Source organism: Protomyctophum bolini, assembly GCF_963924005.1.
Source record: "Protomyctophum bolini genome assembly, chromosome: 7".
In the NCBI taxonomy this organism is placed as follows: Eukaryota; Metazoa; Chordata; class Actinopteri; order Myctophiformes; family Myctophidae; genus Protomyctophum; species Protomyctophum bolini.
Window position 1 is genome coordinate 46,826,615 of NC_137868.1, and position 26,589 is coordinate 46,853,203.

The window sequence follows — 26,589 nt, forward strand, 5'->3', positions numbered from 1 at the left end:
GCAGCGGAGCACGCACCGTTGTGGACATATTAATAGAGTGCGGGCTATATTCATGCATTGACCGCGGCTGTGAAGCCGCATAGTCTGCGGCTGCAAAGCCTTTTTTCTTTTTTTGACAGACCAAACTGCTGTCTGCTGAGTCATGCTTGAAGCCTTTTATGGTGCGATATGGGGCGTGGATCAATGCAAATGAGGTTGTCGGGTGCTTTTCCGATCACTTTGCACCCACTGCATTCAGTATGACATACACCTGCGATACGCCAGCGCACCTGTGGTACACACCGCTCTCTGAATAACACGTCATCTCAACGTAGCTTGATCGGACGGATAAATACGATATCTGTTTCCACCACAGTGTAACGGTGGCGTATTTCTTTTTAATGAATCAGGCCCATAGTGTTGGAAGTGTCCTTGACACTCATGTCTGAACCCCGATAATTGCTCCCGACGAGCAGGTTTGGTATGGTTTCCTCTGCCATTGATCGGTGTGTGAATGAATGTGTGAATGTAATCTATGTCAAGCGCTTTGGACAAAAGCGCCATATAAATGCACCATTTACCATTTAGAGAGAGACAGACAAGACAAGACACGACACGACACGACACGACACGACGAGACGAGACGAGACGAGACGAGACGAGACGAGACGAGACACGACAAGACAAGACAAGACAAGACAAGACAAGACAAGACAAGACAAGACACGACACGACAAGACGCGTCTTACGTTCTTGAAGTCCTTGAAGGGGACGAACTGGACGATGTCCCGGAGGACGGGCTCGCCCCGGAGCGAGCGCAGGATGCCGCTGTCGCCGTCGAGCATCTGCATGTCGCCGAAGTCGGCGCTGCCCACGCCCACGATGATGACGGACATGGGCAGGTGGGACGCCCGCACGATGGCCTCCCGCGTGTCCGCCATGTCGGTGATCACGCCGTCCGTCAGGATCAGCAGGATGAAGTATTGCTGCGGGGAGGGGAGAGGGGGGGGGGGGGGGGGGGGGGGGAGAGAGAGAGGGGGAGGGGGGGGGGGGCAATGTTAAAGGAGCATTCAGTGATTTTGGGTGATTTGGAGAAACCCCTGTATACAACCCCTGTAACAAGATATGCACATGCACACACTCTGGCCGGGATCACGCAACAGGCCAACAGCACGCGCAACAAGGCCCGCCCCCTCGTTGGGCGCACCTCTATCCTGATTGGATGAAGGCTTTCTCACCCACCGCCGCCACCAAAACTGAAACTAGGTTTTTTTTGTTTTTACTCCTGCAGCGGTTCACTGGGGACAGGGAGGAACTCCTTATATGGTCAGCACACTCTATAGTAGGGAGACTTATCACAAAAAAAGTGATATTTGAATTAAGTGAAATCACTGAATATACCGAGATATAACATATAACGTGCAGCCCTCATTTCTATAGCTGCTGCAAAAGACACAAAGGTACAAATACAAGTTCAACTGACTGGAGAAAGTGACACCGAGCGAGAAAGAGAGAGAGAGAGAGAGACACTCGCACACACGTGCACGTGCACGCACGCACAGCCACAGAACACCAGACATTTCTGTCTGCGGGTCACACACACACACACACACACACACACACACACACACACACACACACACACACACACACACACACAAGCCATAATTGGTATATAGAGGGAGAGAGGCCCGACATGGAGTTACATATAATCCCACCACCTTGTCCCTCCGTCTGCCCTGACAAGGTCTCCTCATCATCCCCAGCTGGGTGAACTCCACTCCCCCTGGGGAGGATCGAGGAGGAGGATCGAGGACCCCCAGGAGGGCGTCCTAACTGGATGCCTGCATGGAAACCGGTTCCAGTGGTGGAAAAAGGAATCAAAATGTAGTAAAAGTATCAATACTGTATGTAGAGAACTCGTACTCCGTTACGAAGTGAACGTCGGGGATTCAAAATGTGCTTGAGTGAAAGTACGAAAGTGTTGTCGTTGAAATGCGCTTAACCCATTTAAAGGCACGTCGAAATTCAAGGAAATGTCTTCTTTAAATCCTGACAGTTTTCTCTGAAATACCTCATGTTTCTATATCAGTGGTGCTCAACATTGCATGTGAACGACCCCAAAAATTATAATGTATTAGGCCTGGCCGACCCCCCATCTGAAAATATGTTGTTCCAGGGACCCCCCCCAGAAGCAATTAAAGACTTGAGTTAAAAGCGTTCGCTCTGAAAGAATATAACATTCAAAGATTTTGCGACACATTTTCAGGATTTTTCAAAAATAGCAGATCTACGAGCTTGTATAGGTCTGCTATTTTTCAATGTATGCACATCTTTGGAAAATACTTCTAAAAGACGCTCACCTAAAGAAGTACAAATACCTCCAAATTGTACTTAACCCATTCTGAACGGGAACCCATTTTGGTGTCAGCATCATGTCATGCTTTAGCTATTGAAAAATAGCAGATCTACAAGCTCATAGCGCGCCACCGAGTGGCGCGCTACGAGCTTGTAGGTCTGCCATTTTTGAAAAATCGAAGAACGACTGACATTTTTTTAATCTGATCTCAGGTCAGAATGGGTTAATCAGACCAGTGTGTGTCCGCAGTGGAAACCTGGTATGAATCTGATCTCAGGTCAGAATGGGTTAAAGTAGTACTCAAAGTAAACCTATACTGCCTCAGTTGCTTTCCACCACCACAGCTCAACGGGGCTCTGTCCACTATTATGCAACATGGGACCTCTCTGCTCTGGAGTCTCTGCACGGATGACTGAGCGCGAGCGTACGACCGTACGTGTAACCCGGGCGCTCCTTAAGCCCCCCCCCCCCACCCTCTCTAACCCCCTTCGCTCCCTATATAAGGGAGACACCGTGAACCGCCGCCCGCCACCCGCTGAGAAAAGCCATTCCTATACCGCTTAGCATCCGCAATCGTGTTCCACTGTCGGTCGTGACCCACATTTCACTATACAGGCATACTATATGAGCATCGATGTACTGAACAAGACAGGGTTTGTGTGTGTGTGTGTGTGTGCGTGTGCGTGTGCGTGTGCGTGTGCGTGTGCGTGTGCGTGTGCGTGTGCGTGTGTGTGTGTGTGTGTGTGTGTGCCAAGACTGTAGATGTGTCTCTCCACTCCAGTATAACCTTTTACACTGTATATATATATACAGTATATACTGTAAAAGAATGAAGGAATTAATGCAGAGAGAGAGAGAGGTGGTGAGAGAAAATATAATGAGACACACGCACGCACGCACACACACACACACACACACACACACACACACACACACACACACACACACACACACACACGCACGCACGCACACACACACACACACGCATTCAGGTGCTGGAAGAGGCCAGAGTAATCTATAGTAAGAGAGTGCACGGCGACACTATAGCGTTGACTCCCCATTGTATAACAATGGAATGTGGAAGTGCTCATTCTATATATCTCAATGGTGATATAGTTCCAACTATATAGCCCATATAGGCTTTGTGTGGCGAGATCAAAGTGTGTGTCGCCATGACTCTCTTATACTATTCCACTCGGGAAGAGGCCAATTCAACCCTTGATCCACAGTCTCTGTTGCAGTGCAGGGTTGCATAATGCGAATGGTTGTCATGGGGGGTGGTGGTGGTGGTGGTGTGAGGAGCCGTCTTAGTGGTATTATAGGTCTCTCCTTTCTCGGTCGCCTCTTTGTTTTTGCGGACACTGTCCTTTTCTTGTTGTGCTGAGCCTTCACGGACCACTCCTGCTTCCACATGAACCTACTCTGGAGGGGCAGCCTCCTCCCCAGGTGTCGAGGTTGAAGAGGCACTTTCTCAGGTTGAGTTTTGACGTTATCCCTGTACACCTCTTTTTTCTAGCCCTCCTTGGGTGCGTTGACCATTAATTCCCTTCAGCTGGCCATACAGCATTTGCTTCGGGAGGCGGTATAGTTGGGATGACATGCAGGCCTGTCCACTGCAGCTGGTGCCGAATGATGGTTGTGGTGATGCTGAGGACGTTGGCTTCCTTCAGAACGCTGATGTTGGGGGGGGGGGGGGGGGGGGTATTTTACAGAGGTAACAACACAAATAAAAACGACTAGAACAAAAGAAATAAAGAAATAAACACTAAAAAGCTATAAAAACATTCAAAGACAGTGAGAAGGGTTAGCTATATAGGGAAGGCAATGTTGAAGAGGTGGGTCTCGAGGGCGGTTTTGAAGGTTTTTGGAGCGTCTCTGAGTGCCTTAAAGGGAGGGCATTCCACAGGGTTGGGGGCAGCAAAGGCAAAAGCTCTGTCACCCCATGTCCGGAGTTTGCCTTGGGGACGTCGAGGAGGTTTGCGTCACCAGACCTGAGGGAGCGGGCGGGAGGGGACATGACGTCTGAGGAAAGTCACAGGGGTATAGGGGGAGCCAGGTTGTTTATAGTGCTTTGTAGGAGACATCGCTGGTGGTGGTATCACTCCAGACTCCAGAGCCTTTCAGATGTCTGCTGTATAGGTGGTCCAGCTATCAGCCCCCGTGCAAGCAGAATGCAGACAGAACTATATACAGCTTGGTATAGACAAGGAGCTTGGCGTTGGTCTATTCTCAAAAAACTCTCTTCCTCAGCCTATAGCAAAGGCTGCGCTGGCGCACGCTATATATGCGGTGGTCAATCTCGGCATCAATGACAGCTCTTGTGGAAAGAAGGTATATGCAAAATTGATCCACATTTTCCAGAGTGCACGCGCAAGAATGATTCAGATTGTGTTTCTATTAGTTTAGGTTGGATTCTTAGAGTCTCTGTAGGGGGGGGGGGGTGGGGGGGGATCATCCTCCCATAAGGACTTTCTCTTTTCTGAATCCCAACGTGTTAAATATGTAAATCTGAAGCTTTCTGCGAGTATAGCTATAAAGGGGATAATAACGCCTCCGGCCTGTGGAGGGGGGAGAAAAAAAACTGTCCGTCCATCACTTATTTTCCCCAAGTCATTTTCTGGTATTAAAGTGGGATTCAAACTGGAATGAATGCCTTCGTTCATTTGAATATCCGAAGGGGTGGGAAGGGTGATCTAAATTGAATCCTTCACAATTCTGGTCGGCATAATCCCCCCCCATGCATACAGCCAATAAATACATCAAGCACATGCCGTTCGGAGTGCAGTGGTGTGTGGAAATTATTCTTATTCTTATTATAATCTTTTTCAAAATTATTATTATTTTTTTTCAAAAGGAGCTACTCAAATAAAAAAAATAATTCACCATTTTTGAGGCACTTTGAAAGGCTTGTCGAAGTATTCAGTGTTATCACATTGCATCGTGACGTTTTGTGAGCTTGGAGAACGGCTATTTTCAAATGGCCCCCGAAAAGTTGTGACACTGCCACATAAATGTGTGAAAAGTAAACATTATATTTTCGGTCCTTGTATGAGTAGTCTCGGTAGTAGACAACTATTCCACAATCTCCGAGTGCTATAGAGTCCCGAAATCCGAGTAAAGGCTCATTCATAGTCTGGATATTCGGTGGTGAGGTGACCACCGCTCCGGTGGTGAGGTGACCTGCACCGCTCCGGTGGTGAGCTGACCACCGGAGCTGAAATAACGTTGAGCGGTGGTGAGTAAAAACAGAGGGAAGGGCTGGAGCGGGGGGTGCATACTTAGTTTAGACTAGTCATTGGTTAGACATGGGTTAAGGTTAGGTTTAGGTGTGCTGCCCCGTGGGAGTTTAGGTTTAGGGGGAGGGTTTGAGATAGGTTGTAGATGTAGGACTAATGACTGGTCAAACCAATGACTAGTCTAAACCAAAAACTGTCTAAACTAAGTACTGCACCCCTGGAGCGGTGGTTTGCTCTTCACCGCGGCTCGTGACGTCATGTTGTAGTTCGGTGGTCACCCCACCACCGAAAACCCAGACTATGTATGAGCCTTAAGGAAGCTTGCAATTCCGTTCATGAATCACGGAAATATATTTTAAAGATATAAAAATATCTTTACATTTGATTTTATTATTTCCATACTGAGCTGCAAGTTATATTATACTGTATGCTTAGATGATTTATAATTTCTATTAGCATACATTTGCACGACTGTAAAGACGAAACGAAAGTGGGGAGGAGGCTCCACTTCCGCTTTGAATTTTACTCATGACAGAGCTTCCGTTGCTCCAGACTGTACAGTATGACGGAAGCATTTGAAAATTGCAAGAGGTAACAGTATCGGAGGAAAATGTAACATAACATACTGGGTGATAACAAGGGAATATATTGGTTAAAAATGTAAATGTAGTTGAAAATGTAACCCCCCAAAATGTAATGTATAGGGAAAATGTTTGGTTTTGTGTAGTTAAACCATGGTCATCCATTTTCAGGTTTGCTCATAGGGGGAGCTGTGGGGGGAAAAGCTGGTTAACAATAAGTTCCAGGAAGTGAGGTATCAGGTACCATCTATAAAAGTACAGGAAGTGAGGCGGCTCAGAGTTCCATTTTAGGTGTCAAAAATAGTTTTTGGTGGTGGTTTTGTCAGAGACTCTTTTAAGGCCAATACTTTTAAGCAAAATCACAACTTCTTAAGGCCAAATACTAAAGCAGAATCAGAAACAACTCTTAAACCTAGGTTTGACCGAAGAACTTTGTGAAGTGGAAGAATGACACATTTCTGAAGGTTTACGCTCTGAATCAAAGGAACCGGCTCTGGCCTCCTTACTTGAAGGTTGGTTGAGAATTATATAATTTTTGAGCAATGCATTGCCTTTTTATTTGATGACGTTATGGATTACTTGATTTTTGGAAAGTCTAAATCTACAAAACATCTATACAATTTTTGTTTTGATCACTTGTTGGGTTACACGTTGTGGGGATTACAAAATTGTATTTTGTATTTTGAAATCATATTGATTGATCAATTGAATTACAAAATGTTATTTGTATTTTGAAATCATATTGATTGATCAATTGAATTGAGTCATTTTGTTCATGTTTAAGTCAGACAAAAAATATTGCAAGTTACAGTAACTTCAAAGCAACAGTCTCAACTTCTTTCTCGACGGCATTCTCAAAACAAAGCGATCAGTGCAGTGCTCAGAACAAATCACCCCTTAATCCATTCTGGACGGGAACCCCTTTTGGTGTCTTATATAAGCATTATGTTATACTTTAGCTATTGAAAAATAGCAGATCTACAAGCTCATGTAGCGCGGCACCGAGTGCCGCCCTATACGAGCTTGTGTAGGTCCTGTTATTTATTTGCCTTGCTCATCTTCAAATAAACTATTTAATGTATCACCAAAGACGGAGTGCCTTGGATTTATTTTATTTTCAAGTCTGCAATTCACATTTTGACAAGCAGTACTACTTGGAGGAATTAAGGATACCTGTTGTCTATACGAGCTTGTAGGTCTGCTATTTTTTTTTTAATCGTGAAAATTCTTCAGAGTGAACGTTTTTAACTCACATCTTTGGTTCTGGGGCGGGGGGTGGTCTCTGGAGACTGGAACAACATATTTTCAGATGGGGGTCGGCTGCAGCCGAATACAGATTATTCTGGGGGTTCCTTGACATGGAAAAGGTTGAGCACCAACTGACATTATATAGGCCTATATATAGCCAGGTCTAAATAGGTTAAGGCTGCGCTGCCGTTTAACAGCAACATATGTTGCTGACTGACTGCAGGGAGGAGGTGTGCCTCTTAACAGGAGATCGATTCACTGACTCTACGGCAAAGCCTGCAGGTGATCCATATAAGACTAATTCCGTGGAGCTGAAACAATGGCGCCACTGTGTAGTGTAAAGAACAGTGGTTTACCAAAGTGGTGTCCGGGGACCCCCACGGGTCCCTGAGGCAGTTCCAAGGGGGTCCCCAGCTAAATAGATAGTTTGGAACCAAATGCCAAATGGACCCTAATGGGGTCTGTCACTCTGAGAGTGTATACAATGGAACCAAATGGACCCTTATGGGTCTGTATCTCTGAGAGTGTATACAAATGGAACCAAAATGGACCCTTATGGGTCTGTAACTCTGAGAGTGTACAAATGGAACCAAATGGACCCTTATGGGGTCTGTAACTCTGAGAGTGTACAAATGGAACCAAATGGACCCTTATGGGGTCTGTAACTCTGAGAGTGTATACAAATGGAACCAAATGGACCCTTATGGGGTCTGTAACTCTGAGAGTGTATACAAATGGAACCAAATGGACCCTTATGGGGTCTGTAACTCTGAGAGTGTAGAAGTGGAACCAAATGGACCCTTATGGGTCTGTAACTCTGAGAGTGTACAAATGGAACCAAATGGAACCCTTATGGGTCTGTAACTCTGAGAGTGTACAAAATGGAACCAAATGGACCCTTATGGGGTCTGTAACTCTGAGAGTGTACAAATGGAACCAAATGAACCCTTATGGGTCTGTAACTCTGAGAGTGTACAAATGGAACCAAATGGACCCTTATGGGGTCTGTAACTCTGAGAGTGTACAAATGGAACCAAATGGACCCTTATGGGTCTGTCACTCTGAGAGTGTACAAATGGAACCAAATTGACCCTTATGGGGTCTGTAACTCTGAGAGTGTATACAAATGGAACCAAATGGACCCCTTATGGGTCTGTAACTCTGAGAGTGTACAAATGGAACCAAATGGAACCCTTATGGGTCTGTAACTCTGAGAGTGTATACAAATGGAACCAAATGGACCCTTATGGGGTCTGTAACTCTAAGAGTGTACAAATGGAACCACATGGACCCTTATGGGTCTGTAACTCTGAGAGTGTATACAAATGGAACCAAATGGACCCTTATGGGTCTGTAACTCTGAGAGTGTATACAAATGGAACCACATGGAACCCTTATGGGTCTGTAACTCTGAGGGTGTACAACATGGAACCAAATGGACCCTTATGGGTCTGTCACTCTGAGAGTGTACAAATGGAACCAAATGGACCCTTATGGGTCTGTAACTCTGAGAGTGTACAACATGGAACCAAATGGGACCCTTATGGGTCGTCTGTCACTCTGAGAGTGTACAAATGGAACCAAATGGAACCCTTATGGGTCTGTAACTCTGAGAGTGTATACAAATGGAACCAAATGGAACCCTTATGGTCTGTAACTCTGAGAGTGTACAAAATGGAACCAAATGGACCCTTATGGGGTCTGTAACTCTGAGAGTGTACAAATGGAACCACATGACCTTATGGTTCTGTAACTCTGAGAGTGTATACAAATGGAACCACATGGAACCCTTATGGGTCTGTAACTCTGAGGGTGTATACAAATGGAACCAAATGGACCCTTATGGGGTCTGTAACTCTAAGAGTGTACAAGTGGAACCAAATGGACCCTTATGGGTCTGTAACTCTGAGAGTGTACAAGTGGAACCAAATGGACCCTTATGGGGTCAGTAACTCTGAGAGTGTACAAATGGAACCAAATGGACCCTTATGGGTCTGTAACTCTGAGAGTGTACACAAATGGAACCAAATGGACCTTATAGGGTCTGTCACTCTGAGAGTGTACAAATGGAACCAAATGGACCCTTTTGGGTCTGTCACTCTGAGAGTGTACAAATGGAACCAAATGGACCCTTATGGGTCTGTCACTCTGAGAGTGTACACCCTTATGGGTCTGTAACTCTGAGAGTGTACAAATGGAACCAAATGGACCCTTATGGGGTATGTCACTCTGAGAGTGTACAAATGGAACCAATTATGGGTCTGTAACTCTGAGAGTGTACAAATGGAACCAAATGGACCCTTATGGGGTCTGTAACTCTGAGAGTGTACAAAAATGGAACCAAATGGACCCTTATGGGTCTGTAACTCTGAGAGTGTACAAAAATGGAACCAAATGGACCCTTATGGGTCTGTAACTCAGAGAGTGTGTACAAATGGAACCAAATGGACCCTTATGGGTTCTGTAACTCTGAGGGTGTACAAATGGAACCAAATGGACCCTTATGGGGTCTGTAACTCTGAGAGTGTACAAAAATGGAACCAAATGGACCCTTATGGGTCTGTAACTCTGAGAGTGTACAAAAATGGAACCAAATGGACCCTTATGGGTCTGTAACTCTGAGAGTGTGTACAAATGGAACCAAATGGACCCTTATGGGTTCTGTAACTCTGAGGGTGTACAAATGGAACCAAATGGACCCTTATGGGGTCTGTAACTCTGAGAGTGTACAAATGGAACCAAATGGACCCTTATGGGTCTGTAACTCTGAGAGTGTACCCTATAACGGGTCCATTTTTGGTTCCATTTGTTACACTCTGAGAGTTAAATTAACAATTGATTTTACGATATAAATTGGGGGTCTCAGAGATAAGAAATGCCATTAAATGGGGGGGTCTAGGGACCACCAGGGGTCCTTGAGGGGGTTCCAGGTGCGGTCCCCATTTGAGAGTCGGTAACCAAATGAACCCTCGTGTAGATCTTCAACTCTTGACCCTCATGGGTCCATTTTGGTTTCATTTTACACTCTCAAGAATGAAGTTGTTGTTAAACATCTGCATTACTTAAGTTAATAAGGGCCTTTCTCGGCCCCCACCCCTCTCCAATTGTTTATATCGTGTTTAGTTTCCAAGATGGCCGCAGCACCAGGAGGGGGTGGGGTCGACATATGCCCTGTGCCTTATGCTGCGTTCACACATTCAAGACACCCGTCTTGTGTGTGTCTTGTGTCTGTGTTTAATGGCCGCTCCAATGCATTTCCAATGGAAGCCCATGTGGTTTGACCAAACATTTTGTTTGACGGGGGGCAGAACACATCCATCAAAGCTGTGTTCAGACACAAGTCAGGGGTCAGACACAAGGCAAGTGACTTGAACGCAGCTCAGCAAAGACATATGTCGACTATCAGAGGCCCTTATTTACAAGAAGTACAATTAGAGAATGTAGAATAATTGTTATTTTGATCGTTTGCCTGTCATTATCTCCTAACGGTACCAACATCAATACAGCATGGATATGTGTATACTGTACACATCTTTAGTTTTGGGTCTGCAGGCTCGTCAAATTGGTGGTCTCTGTGGCTCAAATGCAGGATAAATAATGCGCCGTGAACAGCGTCGAAAACCACTGGTATCGAAGCAGGGATGACCCAGAGTATGACCTCCAGCCACAACAGTCGATGAGAGGGGAAAGAACATGAATAACCTTCACCTCCCTCCCCTCTCTCTCTCTTTCTCTACCTCTCATTAGTGACTGCTGTCTCTCGACCCCTGATCGCCCCCCCCCCCCCCGGTCACCCCTCACCATGGCCTCTTTGGTGTGAAGCTCCAGGGAGGCGGAGTTGGTGACCTTCTGGATGATGGGAGCGATGTTGGTCGGCCCGTAGAGCTGGAGCTTAGGAAGACAGGTCTGGTACGCTTCCACCACTCCCTGAATACCTGGAGAGGAGAGGAGAGGAGAGGAGAGGAGAGGAGAGGAGAGGAGAGGAGAGGAGAGGAGAGGAGAGGAGAGGAGAGGAGAGGAGAGGAGAGGAGAGAGAGAGGAGAGGAGGCGTTGAGTGGACAGGAGGAGAGGAGAGGAGAGGAGAGGAGACAGTGTGTTATTTAATGTTGTATTATTGTTTATTATTATGTTCTATTTATTGAGGTCTTTATGGTGTTATAGTTTTCACGTAGTGAGTTTGTAGACACTCCCTGAGCGGCCTTTGAAATCCTCCGGTAGCCACGCCCCCCCCCCCCCCCCCCCCCCCCCCACACACACACACACACACACACATCAATTCCATAATGATGTACATTTTCAATCGAAGACTGATAAACACTAGGTTGTTGTGGCAAGGTTGTTATATTATTTCATGGCATGGTGGCAAAGAATGTCTCTTCTTTCTTTCTCTTTCTTTCTTTCTCTCTCTCTCTCTCTCTCTCTCTCTCTCTCTCTCTCTCTCTCTGTCTCTCTCTTCATTGTGACATGTCATTGATCTTGGAGCTTTGTTTTGAGTAGCTTAAAGCTATACTGCATACTATGAAAAAACTGCACGGTCAAACATTGGCCAAAAAAGAAAGATGCGATCGATATACGAGCAGAGAGAGCATGTGCTCAGGAACTATAGGGGCTCTGACCTGAGACATGCGTGCGGCGAGCGTTTGTTCTTCGCAAACGCAGGATTAAAAAACCGGATCCGTTTCTTTCTTAGTGCAAATGTAGGGAAATCCTCGTTTGTTCTGTCTGTTGTTACCATGGCAACGTGAATGTCGCACCCTAGTGTGCAGATGCGTGGCGGAGACGAGCTTTTAACCCATTCTGACCGGAGATCAGATTCTAAAAAATGTCTTATACATCCTGACAGTTTTCCATTCTGACCGGAGATCAGATTCTAAAAATGTCTCTTCGATTTTTCAAAAATAGCAGACCTACAAGCTCGAAGCGCGTAGATCTGCTCTTTTTAAATAGCTAAAGGATAACATAATGCTAACACAAAAAGGGGTTCTCGCCTAAAATGGGTTAAACCTATCTTAACCCGTTCTGAACGGGAAACCCCTTTTGGTGTTTTAAAGCATTATGTTATACTTTAGCTATTGAAAAATAGCAGTTCTACAAGCTCATAGCTAGAGCTTGTAGGTCTGCTATTTCTTTTTTTTTATCCTGAAAATGTGGCGCAAATCATTGAATATATATTATTTCAGAGCGAATGTTTTTTTTTCTTTCAATCATTTTATTTTTTCATTTTTGCACAAACCGATACATGACTCACATATACATACACAGACTAACCGACATACATTAATCATACATACGTCCATACATCATCTTCTTCTACTCCTTATATACTTGTTCATGTATAGTCTTAGAAATCTTAAAGCCTTTGTTCTTAACATGAATATTTCCTTAATTTGCCAAACCTCTTGATAATATTTCTGCGTATTCTACTCCCATGTATTCCACAACTGGGCCCCAAACCAAGAAGAATCCATCCATGTCTCCTTGGAGAACATGTGTGAGCGAATGTTTTTAACTCAAATCTTTGCTTCTGGGGATTTATTATTTTCAGATGGGGTCGGCAGGCCAATTACATATAGTTTTTGGTGTCCTTGACATGAAATATTGAGAACCACTGACAAAGAAACTTGGGTATTTCAGAAAACGATGAAAATGATTTAGAAGACTTTTTTTGTTTTAATTTTGACGTCAGGCCTCAATAGGTTAAAAGATTATGTATGCTGGCATCTCAGCGAGGACACTTCATTCTTATTCTTTGTCGTTGAATTCAATGGTAACCGATTCAAACTGGGAAAGCATCTGTGTCACTTTACATTTTAACCTATTCTGACCTGAGATCAGATTCATACGAGGTTTCCACTGGACACACACTGGTCTGATTGACCCATTCTGACCTGAGATCAGATTAAAAAAAAATGTCAGTCGTTCTTCGATCTTTCAAAAATAGCAGACCTACAAGCTCGTAGCGCGCCACTCGGTGGCGCGCTATGAGCTTGTAGATCTGCTATTTTTCAATAGCTAAAGCATAACATGATGCTAACACCAAAATGGGTCCCCGTTCAGAATGGGTTAAACACTGCATTATTTTTTGCATACTTTGGCTATTTAATAAATAGCAGATCTACAGTACAAGCTCATAGCGTGCCACCTCACGCTGCACTGTATTATGAGCTTGTATAGCCGATATCTGGTATTTTCAAAAGACATTTAATACATTTGAAAAAGTTGAAATGGGACATTGAGTAGGCCTACTTTACGGACACTTTTGTACAAAATAATTGCTTTTTGTGCCCTTACTGTAGAAAGACCGCAAAGTGACTGAAGGACATTGATTGAAAAGAAGCTATATTAATCCGCCCACAAAATATGTAACCGTCTTGGCGTCTTTACCATCAGAGCTCTATTGCGCGCCATGAGCTTGTATAGCTATGCTATTTTTGAAAAATCGAAGAACAACTGACTGATAGAAACAGCTTTTTCAGAAAACTGTCAGGATGTAGAAGACATTTTTAGAATCTGATCTCGGGTCGGAATGGGTTAAATCATGAAGATAAAAGAAGAGGATCCAAGGCACTCTGTTCCAGTGTGGTGAAAAAAGCCTTTATTATAAGTTTAAGGCATGGCAAAGATCATTACAAAAAGGGAGGACCGAGGCGTTTCGGCAATCAGCCTTCGTCAGGGTCCCCTCTTTCGTTCTCTTTAACCGGCGAAACTATCCTGCGAATAGCTTTGATATAATGTTTTCATGTATACGTACTAGTATAAACCCCCCCGCTATTCTCAAAATATGAAGTTTCAATATAGGATACATTATGTTTTGTAACAATAATCCACAAACGTATAACTAGTGACTTAAAGTTATCAAATAATTGTAGTGGAGTACAAGCAGCAAACATTTGTCTCCTTATTATGTAGCAAGTAGAAGTAGTAGTATGAACAATTGAAAATTGGAAGTACTCCGGTAGTACATTAGTAGTAGGCCTAGTACGGTACTTGATTAAATGTGCGTATAGGTATACTTCGCACCACAGGTTCACTGTGTCACGGTGTGAGTCAAGTTGAGGATATAGGACCCAAACGCAGAATGTGAGGCAGAGGCAGGGAAAGTCAAGTTCAGTGTTTTCATTGCGACCAAACAGGAGTCCAGGTACAGTCAGCAAGTCACAAAACACTAGAGGCAGTCGGGGAAAAAACTAGTAACACGAGGAACACAAGGAAGGCAAGGGGGAAAACTATACTGGGAAAACTAGGGGATTGAATCATACAAGGAAACTGGTTACAAATACTCACAGGCAACATATAAACAACGAACCAACGGAGAACTGAACACACAAGGGTACATAAATAGACAAGGACTAACTACAGACACAGGTGAAATACAACAGACACATCAACACAGGGATTGGCTGGGAGAACAACAGGACACAGGTGGAGAACACTACACTAATCTCAGGGTTAGACAAGGCAGGCAAACATGGGGAACACAGGAAACCAAGAGACAATATAGAACTACAAAACAAAAAGTAAAAGTACATAAAAGGTACAACCCGTTGCATCTATTTAACACAATTTGACCTGAGGACGATTCTAAAAAAAGAAGCCTTCTAATTAATCATGACAGTTTTCTGAAAATCCTATGCATGCTCAACCCTCTTCATGTCAAGGACCCCCATAATTATCTGTATCTGGCTGCGGACCCCCATCTGTAAATATGTTGTTCCAGGGACCCCCCCCCCCCCAGAAGCAAAGATTTGAGTTAAAAACGTTCGCTCTGAAAGAATATATATTCAAAGATTTGCGCCACATTTTCACGATTTCACAGAAAGAAAATACAGACCTACAAGCTTGTAGCGCGCCACTCGGTGCCGCGCTCTGAGCTTGTACTTGTAGATCTGCTATTTTTCAAACGCTTAAGTGTAACATAATTAATGGGTTCCCGCCCAGAATGTGTTAAAGTTTGAATGCATGATGCGAGGTGACCGTTACGGGTTGTTTGCTTTGGGTCCGATCGATGGTTTGATTAATCACATCTGATAGTCAACAGCTGTGTGCCGTCACATGCAGCTCATCATCAAACAAACAACGCGTCCGGCTGAGTGGATCAAAGATCAAAGGGTGTTTGATGGAGGCGTGCGTGCGTGCGTGCGTGCGTGCGTGCGTGCGTGTGTGTGTGTGTGTGGGGGGGGGGGTGTTACCTGCGCACTCGGGATTCTCCTCGTTAAAATTCACAGCGAAGTCGTGAGAAACCTGCAGAGGGAGGAGGAAAATGAAGATGAAAAAAACAAACAAACAAAAAAAAAACACTTCCCTCTTTCTGTTAGATTGTTGCTGTCAGGTGGTAACCCCAAACGTTTAAAGATGGAGTGCCACAGTTTTTGTATTTTCCCAGTTTTTCATGTCGTTTTTATGTGTAATGGTGTATTAACTTTATATTGTTAATTTATATTGTGTATTCCTGGAGGCTGAACCCTTGACAGTCAAACGGGCCAATGAAATAAACAGTATTATAGTGACACCACACTATCAGCCCCCTCCCCTAACCCCTCCCCCTTTATCATACAACTACAGCTGGGGGTGCGGCTTCAGTTCAGCTGGATCACCACCCATCACCACCCACCTGGCAAACCAGGCATACTTAATGAACTGGTGGGCGTGTCCACATAAAAGCACGATTTTAACCAATACTGTACACTTTACCTGATCATTTTTTTCCACCCTAAAACATGATCATCAGGTATTATTATTATTATTGGTGGTGATGCAGGTTGTGATCCACCTGAACTGAAGCCGCACCCACATCTGCTTGTTTCATGATAAAGGGGGAGGGTTTAACCCATTCTGAACGGGAACCCATTTTGGTGTTAGCATCATGTTATGCTTTAGCTATTGAAAAATAGCAGATCTACAAGGACTGTAGGTCTGCTATTTTTGAAAAATCGAAGAACGACTGACATTTTTAGAATCTGATCTCAGGTCAGTATGGGTTAATCAGACCCAGTGTGTGTCCAGTGGAAACCTCGTATGAATCTGATCTCAGGTCAGAATGGGTTAAGGGAGGGGATGATAGTGTGACGTCACTATATCACGGTTTTCTTATCCATTGGCACGTTTGACTGTCAAGGTTGTCAGCCTCCAGGAAGAAACCCTACATACTGTACATACTGTACAGACATCATTGCACATACTGTGCAGTATAACAACCACACGTATTGTCACCTCAAACACATTATTGGTAACAACAAATTATGGCACTCCATCTCTTACTTTTCAGGAAATGGGAAGGAAAAGAAAGGATCTGTGTTTTTCCTAGGGATCCAATGTAGTTATAATTTCATCCCACGCTCTTCTTAAGACTTTTCATAATGTAGGTTTTCATCAGGGAGAGATAGTATTAATCTATTCTCTAAATCCCACTGTCCACATCACTCATTCACGCATACACGCGCACGTACCTTGAAGTCAGGCGGGATCCGTGCTCCGAAACCAAACGCAGGAAACATTTTATCACTGGAGAGAGAGAGAGAGGGAGAGAGAGAGAGAGTTTTTTTAGGTTACGCAACATACATATTTATCAGATATGAATGTACATATTGCATAATAAGATCAGGCACGCGCACAGACACACACATACACACGTGTGTGTGTGCACGCACGCACGCAGACGTAGCAATGAACACACACTTGGTAATGCATTAATTTGAAATATCCGCTAAGTCCCCATTCATGCCCACTAAAGGAATGAGAAAATCAATTAATACGGCAGTTGCATTAATCTATATGGTCCAAGGTGAAGGGAAAATATTATACACTCCGTGGTGTATCGATGTACAGTATAGGCCGACTCCGTGAAAAAAGTGTGAAGCGTATATTTTTTGTCCTTGCTGACTTTGAGATCACTGGGTTTCTTCTGTGCGTTTGTTGTTGTTTTTATTTCAGTCCACATACTGTACAGTGTACACAGTATTGTAACAACCGGCCTTTACTGAACCAGGCAAATCAATAACTAAGGAATGAAAACAACAGGATCGTAGGGTTGTAGTCTGTAGTATTGACTTTATATAGAGACGCTCAAAACGCAGCTGTCATAACAACAAAGGTAAGGTATACTCAAAATAAGACACTTCACAAAACACGTCTGTCCCTGTCTCTCTCCCTACTAAATAAAAGAAACAGGCAAACAAACTTAAACTCACAAACAATTACTTTCAAACCCCCCCCCCCACCCCCCCAGGGCTCCCAGGGCCCCTTTAGGCCCCCCATGAAGATTTTCGTGGACATTTTATACATTTACATTACAGATTTTCGGTGAATTCCGAACATTTTGGACCTCTCCAAATCTGAGAATCCCATCGTCAAATATTCGGGAAAACAGCGCCTCCCCTGTTGTTCCTCAACTGTTGCGAGGCAACAGTCTGTCTTGAGAGACTATACTCCGCCGGCCGTCCAAGAGGTGTTAAAAGTGTACTCAAAAGTACTCAAATGCTAATCGGGTTTCTTTTGTTTTCACCTATAGCCAGATGTCCACAACATCAAAGCGTGTCAGAATTTCATGGTATAGTTGTTCTTGAGTCGTGACATAATAACACTGATCAAGAATTCACCAAAGAGACTCGTCTTTGAAACCGCTGTGCCCCACGCGTTGGACCGTGAGAGCAGCCTCGCTGAGAGCAATTGTTTCCAACTACACTACACAGTAAATAGTAAATAACAGTAAATAACACGTACAGAACAATAAAGTATAGAATGACGTAAATAATGTGCTTTTGTCACAGTATATGGACTGAAATACACACTATGATGTGTGTGTCTCTCAGTCCATACTAGTGTACACACTATGATGTGTGTGTCTCTCAGTCCATACTAGTGTACACACTATGATGTGTGTGTCTCAGTCCATACTAGTGTACACACTATGATGTCTGTGTCTCTCAGTCCATACTAGTGTACACACTATGATGTGTGTGTCTCAGTCCATACTAGTGTACACACTATGATGTCTGTGTCTCTCAGTCCATACTATACACACTATGATGTCTGTGTCTCTCAGTCCATACTAGTGTACACACTATGATGTCTGTGTGTCTCAGTCCATACTAGTGTACACACTATGATGTGTGTGTCTCTCAGTCCATACTAGTGTACACACTATGATGTCTGTGTCTCTCAGTCCATACTAGTGTACACACTATGATGTCTGTGTCTCTCAGTCCATACTAGTGTACACACTATGATGTCTGTGTCTCTCAGTCCATACTAGTGTACACACTATGATGTCTGTGTCTCTCAGTCCATACTAGTGTACACACTATGATATCTGTGTGTCTCAGTCCATACTAGTGTACACACTATGATGTGTGTGTCTCTCAGTCCATACTAGTGTACACACTATGATATCTGTGTCTCTCAGTCCATACTAGTGTACACACTATGATGTCTGTGTCTCTCAGTCCATACTAGTGTACACACTATGATGTGTGTGTCTCTCAGTCCATACTGTATAATAATGGTGTAATTCTGCAACTGAGCTTCTCCTGGTTCTATAAGAATAGTTCCTTTTCCCTGGCTGCAGATGTATAAACATTCAGAAACAATTAAGAAGTCTTTCTTTCTCTGAATAGAGGAATAAGGGAGCGCTGCTGCCGTGGTCCCTTTGTCTGTCGAACTGAATACGGGTGCTGGTTGGCGAGGTTAAATCATTTTAGGCGGGGACCCCTTTTGGTGTTAGCGTTACGTTATGCTATAGCTGTTGAAAAATAGCAGATCCACAAGCTCATAGCGCGCCACCGAGTGGCGCGCTATGAGCTTGTAGCTCTGCTATTTTAGAAAAAAAATCGAAGAACGACTGACATAGAAACGTAGCTTTTTCAGAAAACTGTCAGGATGTAGAAGACATTTTTAGAATCTGATCTCAGGTCGAAATGGGTTAAATCATGACGATAAAGAAGAGGATCCAAGGCACTCTGTTCCAGTGAGGTGTGAAAAAGCCTTTATTATAAGTTTAAGGCATGGCAAAGATCATTACAAAAGGGGAGGATTCGGCAATCAGCCTTCGTCAGGGTCCCCTCTTTCTTTATTTCTCTCTCTCTCTCTCTCTCTCTCTCTCTCTCTCTCTCTCTCTCTCTCTCTCTCTCTCTCTCTCTCTCTCTCTCTCTCTCTCTCTTTCTCTTTAACCGGCAAAACTAATCCTGAGAATAGCTTTGATATAATAGTTTTCATCTACGTACTATAGTATAAACCTGTCTATTAGTATTAATACAAGGAAAGCTCTGTGTTGGTCACCATGTTCAGGTCTGGTTGTCCAGCATTGGACAGGTTACTGTATCTCTCTCTCTCTCTCTCTCTCTCTCTCTCTCTCTCTCTCTCTCTCTCTCTCTCTCTCTCTCTAGATAGAAACAGTCGTTTATCTGGCCTTACCAGGCCAAGTGTTTCTCATTGAACACTGATTGCACCTCGTATAGGCAGAGAGCTGGTGGACGTTGGCCTCAAACGCATTCACTTATTGGCACTCACTTATTTATAAATTCATCCTTGGTCTGCTTCCCTCCCATAGCTTTGTGATTTGACGCACAAACCAGTAATATAATATGCGAGTGACACTTGGAATTATCCTCGCATGGCCAGACCCCCCCCCCCCTGCCTTTTCAACACTTCATTGTAAAAAAATAATAATCTGAATAGCATTTACATACTGCAAATGCAATGTACCTTTGCAAATTCTTTCTCACTGACAACGTTCTGTCAATGTACTGACAATCAACGGCATGACGTGTGAACTTCTCTCAAGAGGCACATCTGTATTGCCTACACCAGGGGTTCTCAGCTCTCCCCTTTTTGGCTGGGGACCCCCGGAAATGCTTTGGCCATGTCTCGCAACCCTCGCCCCCCCCCCCCCCCCCCTCCTCACCACCAGAAAAATAACCTTAATAATAGAGAAAATATATCATAAATGAATGCTGAAAACCAGATATAATCATTAAGGAAAGTGTATGCATGCACCACGCACTATTATGTAAACTCTTAATTTCTATTTTACAGCCATTCAGTTGCATTATTTTTTTTATTTTATTTTTTTTTCAAATAATTTGGGAACCCCCTTCAAAATAATTTGGTGACCTCCCGAGGGGTCGCGACCCACGGGTTGAGAACCCCTGGCCTATAACACCACGCCTACTGCAGTTCAAAGTTCATCTTTATCCAACTTTCTGCATGGCTCGACCACCTGGCCAGAACCAAGCCCCCAGAAGTGGTCTGGCCCAACGTCGAAGCCGCCAAGCCTACTGGTCAAAGCTGGAACTGCAGACGGGAAGCCCCTTGCATAATAGGAACCCCCCCCAGCGCACCAGCTGGGGTTTAACGTGGAGCGCTCGTTTGCACTTCCGCATTTTGCCAGACAAATTTGTGCGGCCGAGGTCAGCATTTGGGCCGAATATCCGAAGTGGATATATATATGGCCGCAAATTTAGGCCAACGGTGTTTTTCGTAGCAAACCTAATGCTTGGAATGGATTCAGAATCATGAAAAACCCTCTAGTTTGACATGTCAAATATAATATAAATTGAGTACCACAGACGAAAAACAGTCTAAGTCCAAATTTCATTCTGACCCTTTCCACGAAAAGGCCTCGTTTCTATCATGTATACATTATGGATCAATAGTGTGGACTTGGACTGTTTTTCGTCTGTGGCATTCAATTGGAGGTCCCAGAGATAGAAATGCCATTAAATGGGGGTCGGTAATAGACCGATGCCATGTCAAAAACAGCTAACGCTGTGTTTATAGCAGCACCAGAAGACATTATATAACACACATCCTCAAGCCTGCATGCAGGGCCTGCTATATTAGCCAGTGTATTGTTTGTTGGCCCCCCCGGACGCTATATAAGATGAATGAGAATGTTAAAACTGAGCTGGGGAGGGGAGGGGGAATTGCCCCGGACAAGCTGATGGATGGAGGAGCCTGTAAACCAGCGTGAGAGTAAAAGGGCACGCAGTCACATGGTTCAAACGCACCCCCCCCCCCTCCTCCTCCTCGGTGGCGGATCGAAGCACTTAAGCCATTCTGACCTGAGATCAGATTCTAAAAAATGTCTTCTTACATCCTGACAGTTTTCCATTCTGACCTGAGATCAGATTCTAAAAAATGTCTTCTTACATCCTGACAGTTTTCCATTCTGACCTGAGATCAGATTCTAAAAAATGTCTTCTACATCCTGACAGTTTTCTGAAAAAGCTACGTTTCTGTGTCAGTCGTTCTTCTCGATTCTCGATTTTTCAATATTAGCATACCTACAAGTTCGGTGGCGCGCTATGAGCTTGTAGATCTGCTATTTAAGTCAATAGCTAGAGTATAACAGAATGCTTGAAACACCAAAAGGGGTTCCCGCCCAAAATTTGCTTCTGAGGGGTCCCTGGAACAACATATTTTCAGATGGGGGTCGGTGGGCCAATTACAAATAGTTTTTTGCGGTCCTTGACATGAAATAGTTTGAGCACCACTGATATAGAAAGATAGTTTTTTTCTCTCCAGAAAACTGTCAATATTTAGAAGGCATTTGTAGAATCTGGTCTCAGTCCTGAATGCGTTAAAGAGCCAAATGACTGCAAAGGGACATTTATGTGGCGAGTTTTATTGTTTTGCGCTGCTGAAATGCCATCAGAACACCGCACAAGCTGTTTGTGTCCCCCCCAATCAGCAGTCACGAACGAGACAACCAGAGACAGAGAGAGAGATTCGTCCACCATGACAGGACAAGGATGCCCAGAGCAAAATGAGAACAAACCGGGGTGGCTCAAGGAGCTGACAAGACCATGCATCAATCCGTTATATACCTTAACCCATTCTGACCTGAGATCAGATTCATACGAGGTTTCCACTGGACACGCACTGGTCTGATTAACCCATTCTGACCTGAGCTCAGATTCTAGAAATGTCAGTCGTTCTTCGATTTTTCAAAAATAGCAGACCTACAAGCTCGTAGCGCGCCACTCGGTGGCGCTATAGATCTGCTATTTTTCAATAGCTAAAGCATGACATAGTGCTAACACCAAAATGGGTTCCTGCCCAGAATGGGTTAAAGGGATAGTTCAGATATGTTTTTTGTGTGCATATCACTACGCCCAAAAAAATAGTTCCATGTGATAGAGGGGTCAAAGTTGAACGAAAGTATATGGGCTAATATTTTAGTAATTGGTCAACAATACAAATGACGTTATAGTTTTGTGGATTAATTTACTTTTACTGGGTGGGCCCCATGCAGTGCCCCCCAAAAAATTACCGGAACTACCAAAACCAGAGCAGATCTCCCACCACGGGACTCGGGGCAATCAGTTAATACAGTTGCAACAACTATAGTAATGGCAAGTATTTCATACAACTTAAGTTAAAAAAAAATCTGAACTATCCCTTTAAAGTTTAAAGGGATAGTTCAGATTTTTTTTTTTACTTTTTAACTCGTCGTACGAGAAAGCGTACAGGGTTTAAAGTTTAAACCCTGTACGCTTTCTCGTACAGGCCAGAATAGCCAATCTGCAAAGCACACCGTAGTGTAAGTATCCTTGCCGAGATAGGGCAGGAGCCTATCTCCTGTTTCTGTAGCGTGAGTACACACAAGTACACCCCCTGGTCGCAGGGACTTACCCCCAATCCAACCCTTGATGCTGAGTGTCAAGCAGGGAGGCACTGGGTCCCATTTTTAGAGTCTTTGGTATATGTGACCAGGGACAGTGGTTTAATATACAAGGGGGCATTTTTCATTTTTCAGTTCTTTACATATTATGAAACTGCACACTGTAACCTTTCATATGATGTATTGCTCAATGAAATTGGGGGGAAATGAAGAAGATATGACCATTTGAAACCTAGTGAATCAGAAATGTCAAAATAGAGCATTCCACCTTCAAAGATTTCAGCAGTGATCTGTGACTTTAGGGGGCGCTGTTTTCCCTTCATTCCTCCATTAGTCAACAAGCAGTGTTGCCATGTCCGCTTATTATAATTAGTTGACCTTGTTTCTAAAGAAAAATAATGCATAGGCCTACTGTACCAATAAGTCTACACAATTAGATAATGTTGTTATCTTGATAGTTTTCCTGTTATCTCTCCTTTTTTAAATAGGCTACTGTATTTATTTGGCATTTTGTAGTATGAAAAAACGATTATTTTGGGCTTGTTTTCATATACCGGGTTGCTTATTTCTCAGAACCTGGTAACCCCGCGACGATAGCTTTTAGCAACATTTAGCATTATATTGTTATCAATCCTGCAGCTAAAACAAGTACATATCGCGCTATATTACATATCGATGTGATCTGTGTTATTATGACTTAAATTTTCATGGCAGGTACATTCCAAAGCAACTAATAATAGCCACGTTATGGTGACAATTTTACAATGTTTACATTAAATTAATCCAAGTCTTCTTCTTCTGCTATTGGAAACAGGAAGCCATTTTCAGCATGTCCCTTTGTTATGATTCACCAGTGCCCCTTCTGGAACATTAGCTTTAGGCGGACCGAAAATAAACACACTTTTTACAAAATACGATGGTTAATACTTCTTTCTCTGCTATTTCTTTTAGCCAGTTAGTAAAAGACTAGTATTATCTTCAAAAACGATTGTGTACAAAAGGCGGATTTTAGCGGAATTTGCATACTTTAGCAGGAAAGCTGTATTTTCTGGTTAGCATTGGTTAGCATTGGTTAACCCAATCGTTATAACATTAGACATAGTGACATGTTTAAGCAATTACAACGACTTAATGACACTAAAACGACTTTCTGATGGAATAAAAACATTCTTTAACATTCCAACTGTGTTAATGTGGCTAAAAACGAAAACCACCAAAAAAAAAAATAATTTGTATTTTGGTCATTTGTACAGTTTCAATACTGCCGAGTTGTGGTTGAAAATACTGGAACTGGTCACACCCGGATCGAACCCCAACCTCCCAGTCTCAGGGCGGACACTCTAACCACAAGGCCACTGAGCTGGTTACACAGTAGTGTGGCACATTACAAATGTCATTACCAGTATGGGCCTGAGGGCGAGAAGTGACCTAAAGGGTGAGGTCAGATCAACATAATGGTATGTCAGAACGGGTCAGCTCCATGTATGGAGATCTAAGGGTGAGACAGCGGGGTCAGTGTCTTGAGTGTACAGGGTGTTACGAGGGCCCAGGTATAGGGCCGGGCCTTAATTTCCGGGCCTGTTGAGAACTCTCAGTTTTCGGCCGGCTATACTGGGCGCGGCTGCACTAATAACTTTGGGGTGGGGCCGCCTAGAGTTTAAATGGACAGGTATCAGTCAAAAGGGGGACATCGAAGGGGAAGGACGGATGGGGAAGGATCAACATATTATGGAATGTCAGAACGGGTCAGCTCCATATATGGAAATCTAAGGGTTTGAGGTGAGTGTAGACTTTCTAGCCAATATTGATGACCTCAGGGATGTCCATATATATGGGCTTAATATTGATGACATCACATGTCACAAGGCATGACCATGTATGGGGGCGTGAATGACGGGGGAATGCACGACGTCATAGTTGATGCCAAAATAAGGATGTCGCGTTAAAAGTGGTGTACAGTGTACCAGCAGAGTGTTCATTTCATCCCCATGGGCCACAACACAAGTGGCCCACAAGCTGAGAGTCTCTGCTCGATATCATGAGCACCATCCTATCACCTTTACCACATATAGCTATAAGCTTCAGAACCGCATGGACAGCACTCACCTATCCACACAGTTTAAAGGCGCAGTGAAACGGAAATGGTGAACAACATGAAAATGGTTGTTTCCACATGAAACACCGGTCTGAAGTTTCTGAACCAATCAGAGTGTCGCATCCCTTCAGGCGATGGGACGGTAGCTAGGGACGGTAGCTATGCTATCCGCAACACGCATGGTGTGTGTTTGTTTACAAATCAGATTGTCGGCCAGCTACACCAGTTTACTGTTATGTGGCTTATTTCTACCCTATAACGTTTCAGATACATATTTTAGCGTGATGATTAAGTTGAAACCGAGTAATACACCGTCTGGATGTTATCTTGAATGGGAATAAAAACGGAGGATTTCTGTAATCAGAAGCAGCTGTGTTGGACGGATGCGCAGATATGGGGAATTAAACGGGTGAGCTTCATTTTTATTGGCTTTTATCGATGTGTATCTCTACACGTCATCACGCAGCACGTTTTCGTTTTAATAAATAAATAATACAATCGTTTTTATGGACCTTTGATATAAAAACACACAGAAATGAGAATTTTCCCATTTTTTTGGCATCCATTGTTAGGTATGCCCATATGATGACCACGGATATGGTCTAAAAGTGTGAAAAACGTCTTTTTCATTTCACTGCGCCTTTAATGAAACATCAGAACCATGGACAGCGCTCACCTATCCACACAGCTTAATTAAACTTCAGAACCATGGACAGCGCTCACCTATCCACACAGCTTAATTACACTTCAGAACCATGGACAGCGCTCACCTATCCACACAGCTTAATTAAACTTCAGAACCATGGACAGCGCTCACCTATCCACACAGCTTAATTACACTTCAGAACCATGGACAGCGCTCACCTATCCACACAGCTTAATTACACTTCAGAACCATGGACAGCGCTCACCTATCCACACAGCTTAATTACACTTCAGAACCATGGACAGCGCTCACCTATCCACACAGCTTAATTAAACTTCAGAACCATGGACAGCGCTCACCTATCCACACAGCTTAATTAAACTTCAGAACCATGGACAGCGCTCACCTATCCACACAGCTTAATTACACTTCAGAACCATGGACAGCAGCACTCACATATCTATACTACACACCTTAATTAAACGTCAGCACCATGGACAGCACCCGCCTATCCACACAGCTTAATTAAACGTCAGCACCATGGACAGCACTCCAACTATCCACACAGCTTAATTAAACATCAGCACCATGGACAGCACCCGCCTATCCACACAACTTAATTAAACATCAGCACCATGGACAGCACTCGACCTATCCACACAGCTTTTAATTCAGTAATGTCAGCACCATGGACAGCGCTCGCCTATATCCACATTCCACACAGCTTGACCAAACGTCAATCCCATGGACAGTGATGTCACTCGCCCGTCCATAGCTTAAGCATAGGCTTCAGCACCATGGATAGCAACTGCCACTCAAGGCAGCA

General features: G+C 43.9%; 1 protein-coding gene across 1 annotated transcript in view; it reads right to left on the reverse strand.

The window, feature by feature from the left end:
* Positions 1–26,589, reverse strand: part of LOC308318225 (copine-4-like) — a gene marked incomplete at both ends in the record, with an annotated part of 236,256 nt that overhangs the window by 42,656 nt on the left and 167,011 nt on the right. The window contains 4 exons of the mRNA XM_080767684.1: positions 729–965; positions 11,205–11,338; positions 15,593–15,644; positions 16,850–16,904. Coding sequence (XP_080623810.1) covers positions 729–965; positions 11,205–11,338; positions 15,593–15,644; positions 16,850–16,904 — 478 coding nt within the window. The remainder of the gene's footprint in view (positions 1–728; positions 966–11,204; positions 11,339–15,592; positions 15,645–16,849; positions 16,905–26,589) is intronic.